General features: G+C 38.1%; 1 protein-coding gene across 1 annotated transcript; it reads right to left on the bottom strand.

The window, feature by feature from the left end:
• Positions 1-3,304: 3,304 nt before the first annotated feature.
• On the bottom strand, positions 3,305-12,600 carry pAbp (poly(A) binding protein). The gene is made up of 4 exons (XM_065235989.1): positions 12,411-12,600; positions 11,980-12,295; positions 4,576-6,045; positions 3,305-4,514 (listed from the first exon to the last, which is right to left on the bottom strand). The coding sequence occupies exons 2-4, from the start codon at positions 12,170-12,172 to the stop codon at positions 4,261-4,263; spliced, it is 1,917 nt and encodes a 638-aa protein (XP_065092061.1). The 5' UTR covers positions 12,173-12,295; positions 12,411-12,600; the 3' UTR covers positions 3,305-4,260.
• Between the last annotated feature and the right edge of the window lie 8,398 nt (positions 12,601-20,998).

Raw genomic sequence — 20,998 nt, 5'->3', positions numbered from 1 at the left:
ATATGAAACGCTACCTTTCGGCAAGGGTTGATAGATAATTGACATACAAAACCCTGCTACCGAATTTGTTTCCTAGGCCCATCCCACCCTCTCAGGATTATAGAGGTACAAAGGAACCATGATTGCAAAATCCGTTCAATATCAGGACTTAAATGCTAGAGATGAACTAGCCTAAGGCTAAAAATCTCTTAAATAAAGAATTTAAAAAAAAAAAAAAATTAGGACTTAAATGCATCGCCAGGACTCCAAAAGTGCTGGAACTAAAACGTGCCTGCCAGCTGCGATTAATTTTCGTGACAAATCTCGCGCAACACGAGAAAAGGGCCTACCATTGTTGATCGATTCTCTTCATCAATTTTCTCTTTCGCGAATAACCCGACTGCAAATGAATTTCCAATTGAGTGTGTTGTTTCAGGCGCAAGCTAACATTATCTTCTGCCGAGCTTTGAGTGTGTTGGTTTTTTCCTTTTAATTCCGTTATAATTTGCTTATCTTTTAACAGATACGCGTATTTCGTCTACTACTTGCAGACTTCATCAGTGCCAAGTACCAACATTTTTCATGTCACAATTTACCTAACCATGGCAGTGGATACCTGCCAATGAATGACATGGCAGTGGATACCTGGTGCTGTTTAATACCTATTGATTAGTATATAACTCGTAGATAAAAGATGGATTCTTCAGTGATGTTGAGTACTTGGCACTTATGAAGTCTGCAAGTAGTAGACGATTTCATCAAATTTATACAAAATATTTTAAGACGACATCCGGATAAGTTTTAGACCAGGTTTAACTATAAAATTTAAGCGGAGGTGAAAAAACCCCTAACGTACTTAGGTTTTCTGATCTGACCGAGCTGAGTCGATTGGTATGACATTCGACCTTCCGGGCTTTATGCTACCTGGCAGTGCTCTCTTTTTCTCTCACGGAAGTATTACTCAGTTATCATGAAAACTGGAGTTTCCAGTTTTTATAATTGAATAATATTTCCGCGAGAGAAAAATAGACAGCAATACAATATGACATAGTCGCTGTGTATGTTCAAACTTAGGAGCTATAACAATGTATACCTTGATGAATTAATTCTTATCGGAGACGAACCAGGTCCAGGCTGAAAACCTCCCTAATAAAGAAAACCAACCAACATTTTTCTTGTCGATAATTATTATAACATATTAGAACTCTGTACTCTGAACACAACATCGTGCATAGCTAATTTAAAATCACGACGAGTAGCAGCTACTTGAGTTAGGGACGTATACGTGTAATACTACAGATTCTTTAATATCTTAGGAGGGGGCGACGCCGGCGTAGTGGTCAACATCCATACCTCTCACGCCAAAGTCACGAGTTCAAATCTCACCCCCGGACAAGTCACGAATAACCCAAGAGTGTTAAAATGACTATAATTAAAAAAAAAAAAAAAAAAAAAAAACTAGCACAAGTAGCTTGAAGTAGGTTCGATCGGTTGAATGAACGCCAAAAAAGAGATCCCAAGTTGTTGCGATCTGTTTCGACCTCTCATTAAACACAGCCTATACTACCGCTATTCGCATAACAGTCCCATGTCCTGTGAGTTTCCTATCTACAAGGGACAGTTATGTGCATAGCGGCAGTATGCTGCCGCTCATGGCAAGTCCGTCCCATAACACAAACTCCAGTTTTGACAAAAACGCAAATGGGACCGAATTGCGATAGGCGGCAGGTACGAGACAGGTAATAATCATGAAGTGGGGTAGCTAACGTGGGGTCAGACTACGTGCCGCCATTTACGTTACACGTAAAAGTGCGTAAAATGTGAACGGGAACTGTCCACAAAGCATGTGGGTGGACTTCCTCTCAATTAACCATTTTATTCGAGCACTTAAAATGACGTTTACTACCAATCGAACTTTAAAATAAAACATTATTTTGAGATTTTTTCTTCTAGAACCTCGAGAGAAGTAGCCAACATTTGCGCGTTTCATAAAAAAAGATAAATTATTTGGTCCAGTTTTGTGAAATCGCTGGTAGAAAGTCACGTCAAAACTGCTTGACAAAGAGGTCAATGGTAGACACACCATTTTTTGCAGGGTGTGACATTTACAAAATTTATGTTTCGGAATTAAATAACAACTCTACACTATACGGAAGTGAAAATTTTATTGAAATTTCGCAAAACGTTGAAACTGAAAACTTAAGAAAGCTCATACAATAATTTATGCTACTTTGTATGAATACACTACAATATGTTCCTTCAATAATATATAATTTCTCATTTACTCATATACGATGCAAATTTGTCAAATCAATACCAATATGAACCAAATATTCTAGACTCCTACGTTATACCATAATGTAAGTCATAAATCATGAATCAATTATTTTCTTTTGTTGTATTCCAATAGTCACGAAGTAATTGTATTGTAAATAATTTCTTTCAAATAATTTTTTCCTCAGCATGATGTTGATCTGAATTGTGTATCAATATTATTTATTAATCAATGAAGAGTTTTCCTATACCGTAAGGGAGGATTATTCTACAGGATAATGAACATATGTTTGAAGAATATATTGCTCCATCTAATATGCATATACATAACATTTTCAAAGAGAGGGGAAACTGTCGACCGATGTTCAGACAAAATTTTCCTTGATTTATTTTATAATGGGAAAATGACGTCATCGTGAACTCTTATCAATTATCATCAGTGGGTAAATTTAGTTCTTGAGCGCTAATTTTATTGGATGACATCGCTTGACCAAAATTGAGAGCGCTCCATGACTCTCTGACGATACAAGGTAAAAAATTATGAAGACGTAAAACACCACAATCGAATACGGTCATCTTCTCGACAGAAAAAAACATCAATGATTTCATTATGGGACGCATCGAGGAGCAAATAAAACTAACATAAGTGTAACCATTGAATACAAACGACTCATTTTTGGAAATAGTCAAATGGATGTTTCTATGGTACGCCACAACCGAGTAAGAATCGAATCACACATCACGTAATACGTTCAGCGAGGAAAAGATGTTGTCTTTATGTTACATGCCATATACTGTGTTTCGCTATCGCTGGAATTTTCTGAATCTAGTTGAAGTTTGTGTTACGTCTTATGTCAAAGATACTTACTCATCTGGCATAGAATATAAGAAAACAAAGCTATGAGTCAATTTAAGCCAACTTTCTTATCGTTTTGATCTGGCTAGTTCGACAGCCACAAGTGTCTAAAAATACATAAATCCCGCATTCCAAAATATTTATCCGGGTACTATGCAAACAAAAATGTGCTTTTCTTCCAAGACTAAGTTCTAGTGGTTTACATAAACCACTCTTGGTAGGTTAGGTGTTCATTAATTTTTTGTTCGGATTTTTCTTGTATTTTTGCAGTTTTTTTTTTGTGATTTTCAGAGGCTTTTTCTTCATCACTGTTTCTCATTAAGACTGTCGCATCTGTTGTGATCATATGTGGGATGTTTTCTTATTTTTTTGTGTCTGCAATCCTCTTTCTTTACACACGTGTTTTCCAATTTTTATGTTCAGAGATAATGGTATTTCTTGTATTTATTTTCTTGAGGGATTGCTCTAACAGTGCGATTGTACGTGTATGCCTTGAAAGAAATTTCTTACAAAAGCTTGAACACTGCAATGCACTGCCGAACGCAATCAACTGTTTTGCTTTTTTTTTTGTTTTTTTTTCGTACATTTATTTTTATGCTTACGTTCCTTTTTATTATTTTATATATATTTTCAATTTTTTTGTATTTTTATTTTTATTATACTTTATTTATTTTGTTTGAATTTACCAAAACCGAAAAAAATCAAATGTGAATTAGGAAGCAAAATTATAACAGTGGACTCCAACTTTAGCAAGTATTCCCAAGCATAGTCTACCGATAATAATTATGCAGATAGTATACTCTCATATTAGTGCGACAGAAGTATAGATAATCTTTTTATTCTAGCATCATTTCAAGTGAATTAATTTTAATGAATCGACAGTGGTAAGCTGAATTTAGCAAGAAAGTTCAAATTTAGGTTCAATTTTCGTTTTCAAAGTTATCTATCAAAACGCGTAAATCAATTGATGAATAGTTCATTACCTCTATGAATCTCCTTTTCTGAGTTTTTAAGTATGTGTGTTCATTGTCGAAGAGTAAAACTGAATCATTTCCGAAATTTGCCTATATGAGAGGAATATTGTATGTGACCTTTATCGATGATGTTGAAAGATTATATACGGTCGCAGCTAAATAATCGAGTCCATTGCTTTACTGCGGTTGAGTTTTCTGCTGATGGGCGTGCAGAACTGCAACGGCTTCGTCAACTTTAGCCTTCAGCGATTCACTGTGCTCCAGCATGTGAACGAGCTCCGAGTTGTCAATCTCGAGCAACATTCCGGTGATCTTACCTGCAATCGATGGATACATTGGTTCGATCAATGGGAACAGACGCTCACCCAACATCTGTTTTTGTTCTGCTGGCTGCGCTGCAGCCAACATGGTGGCTGTAAGTGGTTCTTGTCCTGAGGAGAGAAAAAAAAAACATTATGGAAACAAGCAAATCAGCAAACTTAGAAACCTAACCTTTGACATGGACAGCTTGCTGAGCAACCGGTTGAGCTGGCATAGTCACAGGTTGAGCCGGAGGATTACGCATGTTTTGTGTGTACTTGTAGTTGGCAGCACGGGCTTGATTAGCAGCCATCTGTGGAGCAACCGGGCGAGCTTGCATATTGCCACCAGCCTGTTGACCAGTGATTGGTCGAGCCGAGTTACGCATAGCTGCGGCAGACGCAGCTTGAGCGGCTTGTGCATTTGGAGCTGGTTGTTGATTCGCGCGTACATTTGTAGCTTGACGATATTGATTACCAGCGGTAGCTGCAGCCATAGCAGGATATGCACCTCCTGCAGCGTTGGCAGCAACAGCATTCTGGTTCGCATTTGCACGGAACCATCCCGGAGTAGTACGAATCTGACTAACCTGCTTCGAGAAGAAACGTTGCGGTTGTGGGAGCGTTGGTACATAATATCCACCGTTACCGCCCGGTTGGAAGATTTGTCCCATGTGCTGCATACGCATGTTGGCCATACGCTGCATGTATTGCGATGCCAGGTGAGCCTTACGATCCTCCTTGCGTTGTGCAAGCGCAACATAAAGCGGCTTGCTTCCAACGATGCGACCATTCATTTCAGTGACTGCTTTCGTGGCTTCCTCGGCAGCAGAGAAACAAACGAAACCGAATCCTTTAGAACGACCTTCTTCCAACATCACCTTGGCAGAAGTGATGGTACCAAATGGAGAAAATTCCTTGCGTAAACGTTCGTCATCGATCGAATCATCCAGATTTTTCACATACAGGTTAACACCTTGGTAGCGAGTCAAACGTTCCATTTTCAGTTGTTCGAAACGACGTTTGAGCTCCATTTGACGTTCGTTCTTCTTTTGTGCTCGGCCAACATATAGGACTTTGCCTTCACCGAGTTCCTTTCCGTTCAACTCTTGGACGGCATGTTCAGCTGACTCAGGATTTTCAAAGGCAACGAAACCGAAGCCACGGCTTTTGCCGTCCTTGATCATAACGCGATGACTGGTAATTGTTCCATATTTTTCGAACATTTCCTTGAGGGTCTCGTCGTTCAGCTCATCACCGAAGTTTTTCACATACACATTGGTGAACAGCTTAGCCTTCTCTCCCAGCTCCTTCTCGCGCTCCTTGCGTGGGATGAATCGGCCAACATAAACCTTCTTAGCATTGAGCAACATACCGTTAACCTTTTCGATAGATGTGTTTGCCGATTCTTCGGTTTCGAAATGAACAAATCCATACCCTTTCGAATTTCCCTTCTCGTCCTGAGCAACCTTACAGCTGAGGATATTGCCGAAAGCTGAGAACGTATCGTACATAGCCTTGTTGTCGATATTTTTGTCCAAGTTCTTGATGAACACGTTGCCAACTCCAGACTTGCGTAGCGATGGATCACGTTGTGACCACATAATACGAATTGGACGTCCTTTGATCAGATCGAAATTCATAGTATCGAGCGCACGCTCAGCTGAAATAATCAAAATCACGACAAATGTAATTAGGAGACGTTATTTCTGGATTTAATGTATAGCCGTATTGAGGTAAATCTCGACAGTTAGTCGTTCTTCCAAAACGTATCAAATCAGGATAAATTATGAACGGATCTTTTTAGGGCACCATAAGTTGTGCTTATAAAATATGAACCTAAGAAGTTATTTGCATGATGCCTCGGGGGTCAGACTAAAGCTCTTATAATATGTTTCGTTTCCAAGCACAGAAGGGGGTCATATAGCCAGGTATTTAGTGAAAAATCACAGTCCATCCTGCGCGCCAGGGTAGGAAGTAAAGATTATATTTCTTCCTCACCTTCTAGTTTTAACTGCGTTCAAAAATAATTAACTAAAAAAAATAATAATAATAAAAGTAAATAAAAATAAATAAAAAAAAAAAACAAACAAGCAAAAAACTATGCAAAATTTCATACCATAACATATCTAACGTACTATACACATTTTTTGGCTAACACCTAAATGTAATTTTTAATTTTATGACGATAAGTTGTTTAAAATAGCAGCCTGTAATTCCGTACCAGAATCCGCCTCCAATTTAATGTCTTTCGATATTTTCGAAGGCGAACACTCCGCAACCTGTTCTAGTGATTCTGTCCACTTGTTAGGTATCCAAATTATAGTCATTCGTTAGTTTATTATTGAATATAGGGATGAATTATCTATTATTTACGATAATTACATGAAATAAATAAAATATAAACTACAAACAAAACGTGACTACTAAAATATCAAAAAGATATTCTCACAAATGTATTTCACGCAACCAGGAATCTGAAAATCATTAGACGCTATAATGATTTTTTTTTTTCTCAAATAAAGAATAAAAAAAAACTATGATACTTTGCACATGCTAGACACAAGAAGAAGCCAAAAGGCAAGCGTCCGACACACAAAACCCGTAAGAGATGAACTAGCCTATGGCTAAAAATCTCTTAAATAAAGATTGAAAAAAAAACACCAAACCCGTCAAATCCACTCGCAGCCACAATCAAAGATTCTACGAATCGTGAGCCCTCACGAATCATAAAACCACCGACTGCGAAACTCTGAAAGCGAAATTGACAGGCTTTATGCCACCGATGAACCGACATGTCACTAGAGCATTTCGTTTGTCCACAATTCGATTTGTCAAATGAGCGATTCGATCTGTCAAACGGGCGATCAGATCTGCCAAACGAGGTGAAACGCAAACCAAGTCAATATAAATTTTACGTGTGTTCGTGTCTTTGCTCACGATATAACGTGATCGAATGAGTAGATGGCGGTAGGGTTTAACGTATTTTAAATATGGCGTCTTGGGCAAGAATTTGTATGTAGCTTCTATGAGCTGGCACGTCGGTTCGTCGGTGTTTATGCGTCAAACATCCGCCCTCCAATCTCCTCCCGTATTCAACAAACACAAATCCCCATTACAACATCTAACGAATTCAAAACTCCGAAAATCACTCTCTATTGATGAATCTACGCGAAACTGCACCAGTGCATGCGACACCTAGGTTTGAAGTCCAAAACCACAAAAGTGATGATGTACTAAAAAATATTCCATACGATTTGACAGTTAGCAAAACGTCATTATCATTTTCACATCATTTCCATCTGCTGGCCGACCGTAACGTAGATTCATCAATAGCAAGTGAGTGGAAGCAACCCTGCATGCAACCATTCTTCATGGTACACTTTTTCTACCTATCTTTCTATTAGGCCTGTGAACATGCGTTAGCTTCGAAACTTCTAACCAAACTAGGAAATCTATCAGATCACAAAAACTTGAAAAAAGTTTCAAAGATATTATTGATTATTTTACGCAAAAACGAGCAAGTAATAATAAATCTTTTGTATCGTATTTTGACTGTAACAAAAATAATATGCTAAAAATAAAATAAAATTTTAATAAAATTTTATGTAAAATTTACTAGAAGAAGATTACTTTATTGGCGAAAAGTTTCTAGTAAGCCCTTCCAGTTCCTCTATATACAGAACAAATCTGATACTATAATCAGAATTGTTCAGTCTGCATGAAGCAGCCGATTTCCAGCTAGCTGGCATCCTTATCTTGTTTGCCTTGCCTTGAAAAGAGCTAACATCGCTGCGGACCCGCGAATTGCGGGCCCCACTGACAGCTCATAATTTGTAATCAAATAGAAGATTCAAGCCAGAATTTCAAAAAAGGCGTGACTGATATTATGGATATTCTTAATATTTTTGCTTACATTTTGTGAAAAATAAACTAAGGACTCATAAAATATTATTTTCTGATTTTCTTCCACGAAGTCAACCATTTATATGGCATAAAAGGGAAAATAATTTCATTTGATAAAAATAAGACAATTCAGTCACGCCATTTTTGCAGTTCACACTGGAATTGTGACGTTTCAGATGTTGGTTTCAATAACATGGCGGCATGCCAGCCAGCTGCCGATTTCATCAAGGAAGTTCTATTAACAACCAAGAATTAAACGTTTGAGGCTTACTGAACCATCAAGTTTTTTTTTTATAGTCACTTTAAAACTCTTGGGTCATTCGTGACTTGTCCGAGGTGAGATTTGAACTCGTGACTTTGGCATGAGAGGTATGGATGTTAAACACTACGCCGGGGTTGCCCCCGCATTAAGAAGGCGATATGTGTCACTATAGGAAATCATCATCGTTGCAAATATAAAGAAATTAAACATAACCCTTTGCTTCAGTACCGTCAACCTCCATGTCCATGGGGAGGGCCATACAAATTACAATGAAAAACACAAAACTGGCATCTGCCGTCGTGTTCGCGGAAAATGTTTATTCTAGCCACGAACACGCGTACAAATTATATGAGTTGATTCGTGTAAATTATTTTTACCTAGGTAAAAAAAAATCTATGGTTTTGACAGATAGGATCGCTGTACATTTGAATCGGCCGCATGATTGATTGATTTCTTTATTATAGAGACTTTCAGCCGTTGGCTGGTTCGTCTCTGAAAAGATAGTGTGGGGTCCAGAACGGACCTAATCTAGTTACAAAGTTTTTTTTTTTTTCTTCTCCTTTTTTATCATGTTAGGAGGCCTCCTCTAGTTAAGTACTGAGGCTGTCAATGTGCTGTCTTTCTTCGGAGTTTTGATTGTTAAGTTGCTGAGGATCTTGATTTGGTTTGAGTTGTTGGGTGATAAGAGAAAGTCCATTGGTATTGCGGTGGTCGGGATTTTGGCAGGTTTCATATTTGATCGAAGAAACCAGATTTAATGCCATATTCATACTCGAATCGGTTGAAAAATACACTTAATCTTCTATAGAGATGAACTAGCCTAAGGCTAAAAATCTCTTAAATAAAGAATTAAAAAAAAAAAAAACTTAATCTTCTAGTTTGCTCGATATCTATCCATTGCAAGCTATATAATGATAATTGTTTATGTTTTGAGAGTTGGTGCACAGGTAGATTGAGGTTAAGGAAACGCCACTGTAGAATCTACTGCAATATTTATTTTGCTAAGATTCTAATTGTAAGCCTTCTTCACTGCTTATCCAGATTCCAGCACTAGTACTGGAACTTCATGGACCAGTTCTATGAATTCATAATGTAAAGGTTATTTTAACCTACCCCAGCGTAGTGGTGAGCATCCATACCTCACACGCCAAAGTCATGAGTTCAAATCTCACGAATGACCCAAGAGCGTTAAAGCACAGAGAACAGACGTTGAGGCTCGAACTCATTTCTATAAAAACTTGTGTAAAGATTCCTATTCGACTTAAGCGCCGCCAACGCCGACTTCCCCACCCTCTTTGACAACATGATACTGATGGCGTTGCATACCGACACTAAGTGCCGGTAGCGCGGAGTGGTAATTTTAAACCGAAAATTTATCGATACTAGCGCAAAAATGGTCGAAAGTGGAAAATTTATAGAAGAAATCAGGAGATGCTAGCGCTACGTAACGGCGACGTTCCCACTTATCATTACACAAGTTTCTGGTGGAAGTTGGACGTCTGTTCTCTGTGTTAGTACTTAAACCACAGACAAACAGACATAACACTCGCAAGTTGTTCATCGAACAAGCATTTAACGGTTAATTTAAAAGTATCGTAGTTGGTAGTACCGCCACCTGTGGCGCGCATTGTCAATTTCCTTGCGTTTGACGTTAAGACACTACTGCCATCTGTTCAGCTTACTACCCACCACAGTGTACTCAACAGATGGCGGTAATGTTTTAGCGACGATGTTTTACTTTGAAAAATATTCAATGTGTTATGTCTGTTTGTCTGTGCTTAAACCATGCATAGAGATAAGTTAATGTACCAGAACCTGAACGGACACTACCGCCAACCCAGGGGAAGACCCGGATACGACCACCTATGTGTATCTAGAGTATCGCACGGGCTCACGAGTGCAACTGGAAGAACAGTAGGTACACCGAAAATAGTTTACACGTCGCTTCCATAGGAAACAAACATGATTTTCTTCCATAAACAAAAATAATGGAATTCATCTGAATTTCACATAACATTAATGCGATCACATGAATTTCGTATGATTTTTCATATGAATTTCATCGGCCTCCTAATATTCATGTTATTTTGTGGTGGGATTTGCAGCTGGATTTCATCCATTAGATATGTGATAAATTTTGAGTGCAGATGGTTGGTCCTACACACAGGCAAATTAACGTAAGAATTCCATAAGATAAGAATTTTCTCAAAACTCAAGGCTCGCCTACACAAACTGACACCATCTTTGGCTTGGAGAAAATTTCCCCTATACGACGATGCCGTTAATTTGCGTTCGATTGGCGAGGAAAGAAAATCAACGTTTTGTTTATAAATTTGATAGTACCTTTTCAATTGTTGGTCTAAAATATATTGAATTGGTTCCGCTTGTTGATAGATCGAAATTCTATCCGCCAGACTATGAATATAGCGACTATAGTTGGACCCTAAATACGCCGACTTTTTTTTTTTTTTTTCCTCTGGTTTGTTTTTTCCGTCGATCTTGTTTTCCGTGCTGAGCACCAATGCTACCGACGTGCCAGGAAGGCAGCTCCCACACCTGGACCCTACCTATCGACCCATCAACTCATGAACCGGGGACCAACGGCTTTACTTCCCATCCGAAGGAAGGCGTGATCAGAGATGTTATGCCTCAGAACATCCCGGCGGCGCCGACTGGGATTGAACCCAGGCCTACTGGGGTGAGAGGTAATCACGCTTACCACTACACCACCGGCGCCGTTAAATACGCCGACTTAGCGGAATACAATTACTATACTGCATAGCCGAATAATGCCGCGAAATCTAAGCTGATATTGCAGTCGACCACTAAACAAATAAAATGTCTACGTAGTTAATAAGTTGCCCCTTATTAAAACTGGCTACAGAACGATTCCTAAGAACATTCAGCGAATCTAAATGAAATACTTTTTTATCTATGTCCCCCGTTTTCCCTTTTGGAATTTCTTATACGATGTGTAGAACAGTTTCCATGTGTATAAATGGTAAGGGGCTGTTCACGAAACCACGTAGCACTTTAGTTGGGAGGGGGTTTGGCGAGTGTCTACGGTTTATATAAATTAAAAAAAAATGTATATGAACGATTGTTTACGCGGGGGAGGGAGGGGTTAGTCTAACCCTCTCTAAAACGGTCCACGTAATTTATGAACAGTCCCTTATCAGAAACCCCAAAACTTGCCCTCACACGGTGTCGTTGATTGATTTCGCAAAAATGTTTATGAATAGCTGTTTTACCCCCGTTTGTAATATCGATGGCTCAATATTAATCTGACAGTGGATCACCCTCCAACCCTGCTTATGATGAAAAGAGCCAGAAATACAATATGGCGGACCAGAAGTTTTTTTCCTTTGCTGGCGACAGGGGTAGCAAAAACGAAACGAAGGAACACGTGTGGTAAGAAAAATGACTTACCGTCCGCTGGTTGTTGGAAGTTGACGTAGGCATATCCAAGCGAACGACGAGTGACCACGTCACGGCAGACACGGATGGAAAGCACCGGGCCAGCCGATGAGAATTTCTCGAACAGCATCGCCTCAGTGATGTCTGCGTGTAGATCTCCAACATATAAAGACGCCATTTGATAGTTGGGACCTCCAGGGTTCATGTTACCCTACGAGTATGCACTTTCACTGAGCAGTGGATTTCACTACTCGCCAACGCTCCACTTCCTCTACCTGTTGTAAACTATAGGTTCAGGGCAGTCCTCCGCACACGTAGCTAATTTTTCCTACCGACGAAAGAGTTTTTATTCCAGGGGTTTTGCAGAATAGGTTTTTGATGAGTAATATTTTTCCTCCAAGCATTTGACGCAGGAAAAAAAATGAACATAAAAGGCTACACACTTGCAATTTTCCTTGGTTTTTCACTTTTTTCGATTTTTTTGGGGTGTTTTTGCTTGTTTTTTAATTTTTTTTGGGTTTTTCTAGTTATTTTTTATGCACAAAAATGTGAATGGTTGTGCGATTCTTGAAGAAGCACAACCTCACAACGTCAGCGACACTCTTTGTCTGATGTGTTTCGTTGCTGACTGTGCCACTTGAAAGAGCCACACGGATACCGTGTGTTTCGCTTGCTCTGATGCGACAGTTGTGAGCACGACAGAGAACGCAAAATTAACTGACAACTGCTTCGAACAGGAAGCACGAAAAAATGGCTGCCGTTTCGAACGAAAACTGTTCGAAACTTCAAAACTAATCGACCACTATGACAACTAGATGCCGCTAAAGCATACACTCAAAAAATACTATTGGAAATTTTAGTAACAGCTCAGCACATGATGATGATAACAGGCTGCATATAAAATTCGAGAAAATGACCATTAATTCCTACACGGAACCGTAAAATTACCCAAAATTAAGTTCTTTCCACTCATCTCCCATGTTCCGTTCAATAAGCTAATTTTCAGTAAATCGCTTATAGTAGTTTGCATTTGGCTACGGCAAAAATAATTACTTACTCGTATGTATTTTCTACCCAAAATAAAGTTCAATTGACTCAAATTTGAGAATATCTCATATACTCACTAGTAGCTTATTGAACGATAGTCATGAGAAAGTCGAATCTCTCGTTCCGTTTTTGACAACAGCAAAAAGTGAAAGTGGGATGCAAAACTCAAAATAACCCAAAATTAAGTAAAAAGAACTTAATTTGAGGGTAATTTTTTTTTTCTCTGTGTAATTTTCATCAAACCTCCGTAAAATCGTTCCAATCTACCCTTCAAATTGAAGACTGCAGGATGCAATTGATGAATCTACGTTACGGTCGGCCAGCAGATGGAAATGATGTGAAAATGATAATGACGTTTTGCTAGCTGTCAAATCGTATGGAATATTTTTTAGTACATCATCACTTTTGTGGTTTTGGAATTCAAACCTAGGTGTCGCATGCACTGGTGCAGTTTCGCGTAGATTCATCAATTCAGTGCCAACATTTCAAAGGGGCGCAATTGCTTTTGTAAACAATGACTTTAGCCGTCAATTTCTCGTGAATGAAATCTTACCTCTCCGAAATCTTACCTCTCCGAAATAAAAAAAAAAAAGACATTCCTCTACCTGCTGGTGTCATTATTTTTCATGAGTGAGCTTTTATTCGCGAGAAATCGACGGCTAAATCCATTGTTTACAAATGCAATTACGCCCCTTTGAAATGTTGGCACTGAATTGTATCAATTGGCAAATTGGCGTCTGGTAGTGAAACTTTTGCGAGCTTTTGCCACCTACACTTCAAAGTAAGAACTACTATAGATAGTTCAGGAGCAATTTTTCATTACGTCGAAAGTAACAAAGGTAAACAAAGTCGAGATATCAGAACAGACAAACAGACATAACACATTGAATATTTCTCACTGTAAAACATCGTAGCTAAAACATTACCGCCATCTGCTGAGTGCACTGTGGTGGGCAACACGCTGAACAGATGGCGGTAGTGTGTAAACGTCAAACGCAAGGGAATTGATTATGGTGGTGGTACTACCAACTAATTTATTTTTTAACCCCGTATCGTGGGTAGATCACCTTTTCGTGGTTCGTTACGGGATGTAAGATCTACACAGAAAAAAAAGTTATTGAATATTACATCCAAACTGCTGCAACCAGGTCAATCCATCGGTTGTGTAATATCACATTGTACGATGTACATCGATTTTGCGAACAAAATTACATCCATTGATGTAATATTGTATTTGCTTTTTGCTATTACATCATTATTTCATACATCTGCTTGAATTACGTTGATCGATATTACATTTTTTTTTTGCTGTGTACCACCGATTCCTAGTCTTGGCGACTTCAAACTAGGGGAACATGATTTTCCAGTAATCAAAGGAACACATCTTAGTCCTGACTGCGTTACATCACGATGTTGGGATTTGAAATGCTCCCAACTGATGATGACCTGAAACAGGTCCCGGATATTGGATCTTAGAGCCACAAGACTGGTCGAACCCTTCGTGAAATGTGAAGTGATATGGTTAAATAAAACGTACACGATTGCTCAGAAAAGAAACTTGCTTCTATATTATACTGTTTACATCGAGTGAATAAAACACAGAAATCTGAACGTCATCAGTTGACAGTTAAACTTAACCATGAGCGAGGGTATAGATGGGGGCAAATAGTTCGTCAGAAAGGTTTATATACTTAACACGCCCGCTTAAACATTGCAGTCTACACTGAAACAAAGATAATAGTTAGGAATACTATTTTGCAGAAAACACTTATTTTCAGTATAACTACGCTTAATACCCCGTTCACATTACAACCTATATCACGTAATATAGGCTGTCTTGCAATGAGCACTCATACATAGGATTTCCAGTGAAAACTAGATGTATGAGTGCTCATTGCAAGACAGCGTATATCACGTGATATACGCTGTAATGTGAACAGGGTATAATACCGTTAAATCTACCATGATTTCAGTATAGTTGACTATAAATATAATCAAATTTACTACCATTCTGTCAAAACTACTATGCTGACTCAAACAGTATAGTAGTTTTGATAGAAAAATTATTCAAATTAAATGAATTTCGTTTCTGCACAAATCTATTGGTGGGAGTATTTAATTTAAACCATCAATATAGTATTTTTGCCAATGGATTTTGTTTCTGTGTATCATTTCCAAACTATCTCGCAGCTTCTTGAAACCAGGAGCAGGCAGACCTTTCGTCAGAATATCGGCCTGCTTTATTGCTGCTCTCACCAATTTTGATGAATGATAATGACGTTTTGCTAGCTGTCAAATCGTATGGAATATTTTTTAGTACATCATCACTTTTGTGGTTTTGGAATTCAAACCTAGGTGTCGCATGCACTGGTGCAGTTTCGCGTAGATTCATCAATTCAGTGCCAACATTTCAAAGGGGCGCAATTGCTTTTGTAAACAATGACTTTAGCCGTCAATTTCTCGTGAATGAAATCTTACCTCTCCGAAATCTTACCTCTCCGAAATAAAAAAAAAAAAGACATTCCTCTACCTGCTGGTGTCATTATTTTTCATGAGTGAGCTTTTATTCGCGAGAAATCGACGGCTAAATCCATTGTTTACAAATGCAATTACGCCCCTTTGAAATGTTGGCACTGAATTGTATCAATTGGCAAATTGGCGTCTGGTAGTGAAACTTTTGCGAGCTTTTGCCACCTACACTTCAAAGTAAGAACTACTATAGATAGTTCAGGAGCAATTTTTCATTACGTCGAAAGTAACAAAGGTAAACAAAGTCGAGATATCAGAACAGACAAACAGACATAACACATTGAATATTTCTCACTGTAAAACATCGTAGCTAAAACATTACCGCCATCTGCTGAGTGCACTGTGGTGGGCAACACGCTGAACAGATGGCGGTAGTGTGTAAACGTCAAACGCAAGGGAATTGATTATGGTGGTGGTACTACCAACTAATTTATTTTTTAACCCCGTATCGTGGGTAGATCACCTTTTCGTGGTTCGTTACGGGATGTAAGATCTACACAGAAAAAAAAGTTATTGAATATTACATCCAAACTGCTGCAACCAGGTCAATCCATCGGTTGTGTAATATCACATTGTACGATGTACATCGATTTTGCGAACAAAATTACATCCATTGATGTAATATTGTATTTGCTTTTTGCTATTACATCATTATTTCATACATCTGCTTGAATTACGTTGATCGATATTACATTTTTTTTTTGCTGTGTACCACCGATTCCTAGTCTTGGCGACTTCAAACTAGGGGAACATGATTTTCCAGTAATCAAAGGAACACATCTTAGTCCTGACTGCGTTACATCACGATGTTGGGATTTGAAATGCTCCCAACTGATGATGACCTGAAACAGGTCCCGGATATTGGATCTTAGAGCCACAAGACTGGTCGAACCCTTCGTGAAATGTGAAGTGATATGGTTAAATAAAACGTACACGATTGCTCAGAAAAGAAACTTGCTTCTATATTATACTGTTTACATCGAGTGAATAAAACACAGAAATCTGAACGTCATCAGTTGACAGTTAAACTTAACCATGAGCGAGGGTATAGATGGGGGCAAATAGTTCGTCAGAAAGGTTTATATACTTAACACGCCCGCTTAAACATTGCAGTCTACACTGAAACAAAGATAATAGTTAGGAATACTATTTTGCAGAAAACACTTATTTTCAGTATAACTACGCTTAATACCCCGTTCACATTACAACCTATATCACGTAATATAGGCTGTCTTGCAATGAGCACTCATACATAGGATTTCCAGTGAAAACTAGATGTATGAGTGCTCATTGCAAGACAGCGTATATCACGTGATATACGCTGTAATGTGAACAGGGTATAATACCGTTAAATCTACCATGATTTCAGTATAGTTGACTATAAATATAATCAAATTTACTACCATTCTGTCAAAACTACTATGCTGACTCAAACAGTATAGTAGTTTTGATAGAAAAATTATTCAAATTAAATGAATTTCGTTTCTGCACAAATCTATTGGTGGGAGTATTTAATTTAAACCATCAATATAGTATTTTTGCCAATGGATTTTGTTTCTGTGTATCATTTCCAAACTATCTCGCAGCTTCTTGAAACCAGGAGCAGGCAGACCTTTCGTCAGAATATCGGCCTGCTTTATTGCTGCTCTCACCAATTTTGATGAGATTCCTCTCCAACAAATCACGAACGTAGAAATACTTTACATCCATATGCTTCAGGCGCGAAGAATCTTTTGGGCTCGAAGCAATTTTAATCGTCGATTGATTATCCTCATGGAAACAGATAGGACCATCCGGAAACCATCCAACATCTCCCAACAATCGGACTAGCCACTGGCTGTGGCACGCAGCCGTACAGAGTGCAACCAGTTCTGCCTCGGTCGACGACAGTGAAACTGTTGCTTGCTTCTTCGAATACCAAACCGCAGCACCAAGAATTTGAACACCGCACCCGAAACGGAACGACGGTCGGTGACATCGCTTGCCCAATCCGCATCGGTGTATGCTTCCAGCAGTGGACTATCGTTGCTAGCCTCGTTGCTAGCACGGTAACACAAACCAAAAGACAGCGTACCTTGAATGTACCACAGCACTCGCCGAAGATGAACCCAATGTTCTTCATTTGGACACACTTGGAATTGGCTGAAGTAGTTGGCTGCAACAGCCAACTTAAGAGATGAACTAGCCTATGGCTAAAAATCTCTTAAATAAAGATTAAAAAAAAATGCAACAGCCAAATCCGGTCTAGTCGTCAAGGATACATAAATAATCCATCCCACCCCTAATAAAGATAAATAATAATAATGCATCCCACCAATTCCCGATATGGTTTCGAGATTCTTTTCGATTCTTCCCCTTTTGGAAGTTTCAGCTTGTTTTCGAGCGGCGTTGAAACAGCACGACAATTTTGCAATTCAAACCGAACAGGTAGATTCTCTACACAGCAAAAAAATAATTTTGATATCACATCAAAGTGGATGCACTACAATCATGTCGAAAATTTCATGTAATTTTTATGACCACATAAATAAACAAATGCAGTAAAAGCAGCGTAATGTCAGTTCATGCATTGTATTAATGATAATTTTGTCCTTTTTAGCAAGTAATATTACACCATATTTTCGACATGATTGTAGTGCATCCACTTTGACGTGATATCAAAATTATTTTTTTGCTGTGTAGATAACGAAGCTGATAGAGGCACATCACTTTCTTCTTTACACAGAAAAAAAGTCGTTGAATATTACCTCGAATATTACATCCAAACTGCTGCAACCAGGTCAATCCATCGGTTGTGTAATATAACGTTGTACGATGTACATCGATTTTGCGCACAAAATTATATCCATTGATGTAATATTGTATCTGCTTTTTGCTATTACATCATTATTTCATACATCAGCTTGAATTACATTGATCGATATTACATTTTTTTTTGATGTGTACATCACGATTGATCGTATAATACCCAAAAAATGTTTAACGAACCCTTGACCAGTCATTTCGAATTCTCGAGCTAGGCATCGTTTGATCGTACATACAAGATTCTCAGATGGACTGTACTGTTGTACTCAGGGTTGCTTCCACTCACTTGCTATAAAAAAATGATTTTCTGAATTTCGAAATCATTCGATGTTATAATGATATTTTGTACTTGTTAGATACACAGCAAAAAAAATGTAATATCGATCAACGTCATTCAAGCTGAGGTATGAAATAATGATGTAATAGCAAAAAGCATACACAATATTACATCAGTAGATGTAATTTTGTTCGCAAAATCGATGTACATCGTACAACGTAATATTACACAACCGACGGAATGACCTCTGTTCAGCTGTTTGGATGTAATATTCAACAACTTTTTTTTCTGTGTACACAGCAAAAAAAATGTAATATCGATCAACGTAATTCAAGCTGATGTATGAAATTATGATGTATGTGTGTGTGTGTACAATCTAACCCCCACTGTCCGGCAGTGTTATTATGGAAGAAAACTGCTTTTTATTACCCTTAAATTAAAGCAGGTTTAGTCCGGGAGTTAGAAGGTGTTAGCTCTATTGCAGCTCCAGTGACCCATTTCAGAATGCCTGGTAATTCACGACCACTCCGAGGTCACTTTTACTTACAATAAGCCCCGCATGTTCACTCTACCTTTATCAAATGGATAATGGTATCATAAACACACTTCCAGATTCAAAAAATATTATTTCCAAATCTGGCACGTATATAGTTTTGAAATTTGTTCAACTGTATTAAATCGATTTGAATGGACATTTCTTACCTACACAGCAAAAAAATAATTTTGATATCACATCAAAGTGGATGCACTACAATCATGTCGAAAATTTCATGTAATTTTTATGACCACATAAATAAACAAATGCAGTAAAAGCAGCGTAATGTCAGTTCATGCATTGTATTAATGATAATTTTGTCCTTTTTAGCAAGTAATATTACACCATATTTTCGACATGATTGTAGTGCATCCACTTTGACGTGATATCAAAATTATTTTTTTGCTGTGTATTTTGTTTCGAATACCTCTGCTGGCAGCACTTACTGGCCCTTACCGGCGACCAACTCGCTTGATTCACTCCATCTTGATGACCTTCTGTTTGCCTATCAGCCTCTTCCAATTTTCGTCCTTCAGATACAAATCCGGAATAAGATCTTTTTTTTACACAATCAATTTTAGAGTTTTTTTTAATCATTCAAGTTTAATAAAATCCATAAAAACACAGAGACTTTTTCGATGTATGAAATTATGATGTAATAGCAAAAAGCAGATACAATATTACATCAATGGATGTAATTTTGTTCGCAAAATCGATGTAACGGTGCAACGGTATATTATTACCACAAACAAACAGACGTAACTCTTAATTGTGTATCTTCGTTCATGCATTTAACGGTTGATTTGAATATTATCAGTTCCGCGAACTACTCGCCGCAGCGCTGGCATCGGATCACTTTGACGTTTCTATACATTCTATAGAACTTTTATGCAATATTGTTTACGAGTTAGCAAGCAAGCTTGTTTTCCGCGAGAAGCCAGAGAGATGTCGTTACTGAGGTTATATCACAGACAAACAGACATAACACTCGCAAGTTGTTCATCGAACAAGCATTTATCGGTCAATTTAAAAGTATCTTAGTTGGTAGTACTGCCAACTGTGGCGCGCATAGTCAATTCCCTTGCGTTTGACGTTTCCACACTACCGCCATCTGTTCACCGTACTACCCACCACAGTGTACTCAACAGATGGCGGTAATGTTTCAACGACGATGTTTTACAGTGAGAAATATTCAATGTGTTATGTCTGTTTGTCTGTGGTTATATGTTTTGAGATACTATGTTTTCAAGAACAAGTTTTTCAAGAACAAGTTTTTCAAAGAGTTACGTCTGTTTGTCTGTGTTATTACACAGCCGATGGATTGACCTGGTTGCAGCAGTTTGGATGTAATATTCAACAACTTTTTTTCTGTGTACAAGAAGCGGATGAAAGGCAAGTGTTTGACTCATAAAACCTGTCAATTTAGCTATCAGAGTGTTACAATAAGCGATTTTATGATTCGTGAGCGATTCACTCAGAGTGAGCGCTCGCGAGTCGTAAAATCGCTGATTGTGACTATCTGAAAGAGAATTTTAAAGGTTTGCCCGTAAAAAGAAGAACCATAGAGGCACAATGAAATGTATTGTAACCATACAATATAATTTGTTGTATTTACTATAAATCATATTGTCTACAACGATAAAATAACCACAGCATGTATTATTTTCACAATAGAATCTATAGTAAATGGGGAAATCTACAATAGAACAAGGGGGTTGTTATGTATCTTAACCATAGGAAAAATCACTTTTTCCCGAACAAAGATGAGCCATTTACCATTAATTGTATTGTTGTTCAATTGTTGAAAATTCTTACTATATGGGACGTATTGTTAATCT

Source organism: Ochlerotatus camptorhynchus, unplaced genomic scaffold, assembly GCF_037179485.1.
Source record: "Ochlerotatus camptorhynchus isolate MF236.1 unplaced genomic scaffold, CSIRO-AGI_Acam_v1.1 ptg000513l, whole genome shotgun sequence".
Taxonomy (NCBI): domain Eukaryota; kingdom Metazoa; phylum Arthropoda; class Insecta; order Diptera; family Culicidae; genus Ochlerotatus; species Ochlerotatus camptorhynchus.
The sequence above is the reverse complement of the archived record's forward strand: the minus strand, read 5'-3'. Positions and strand labels throughout refer to the sequence as shown.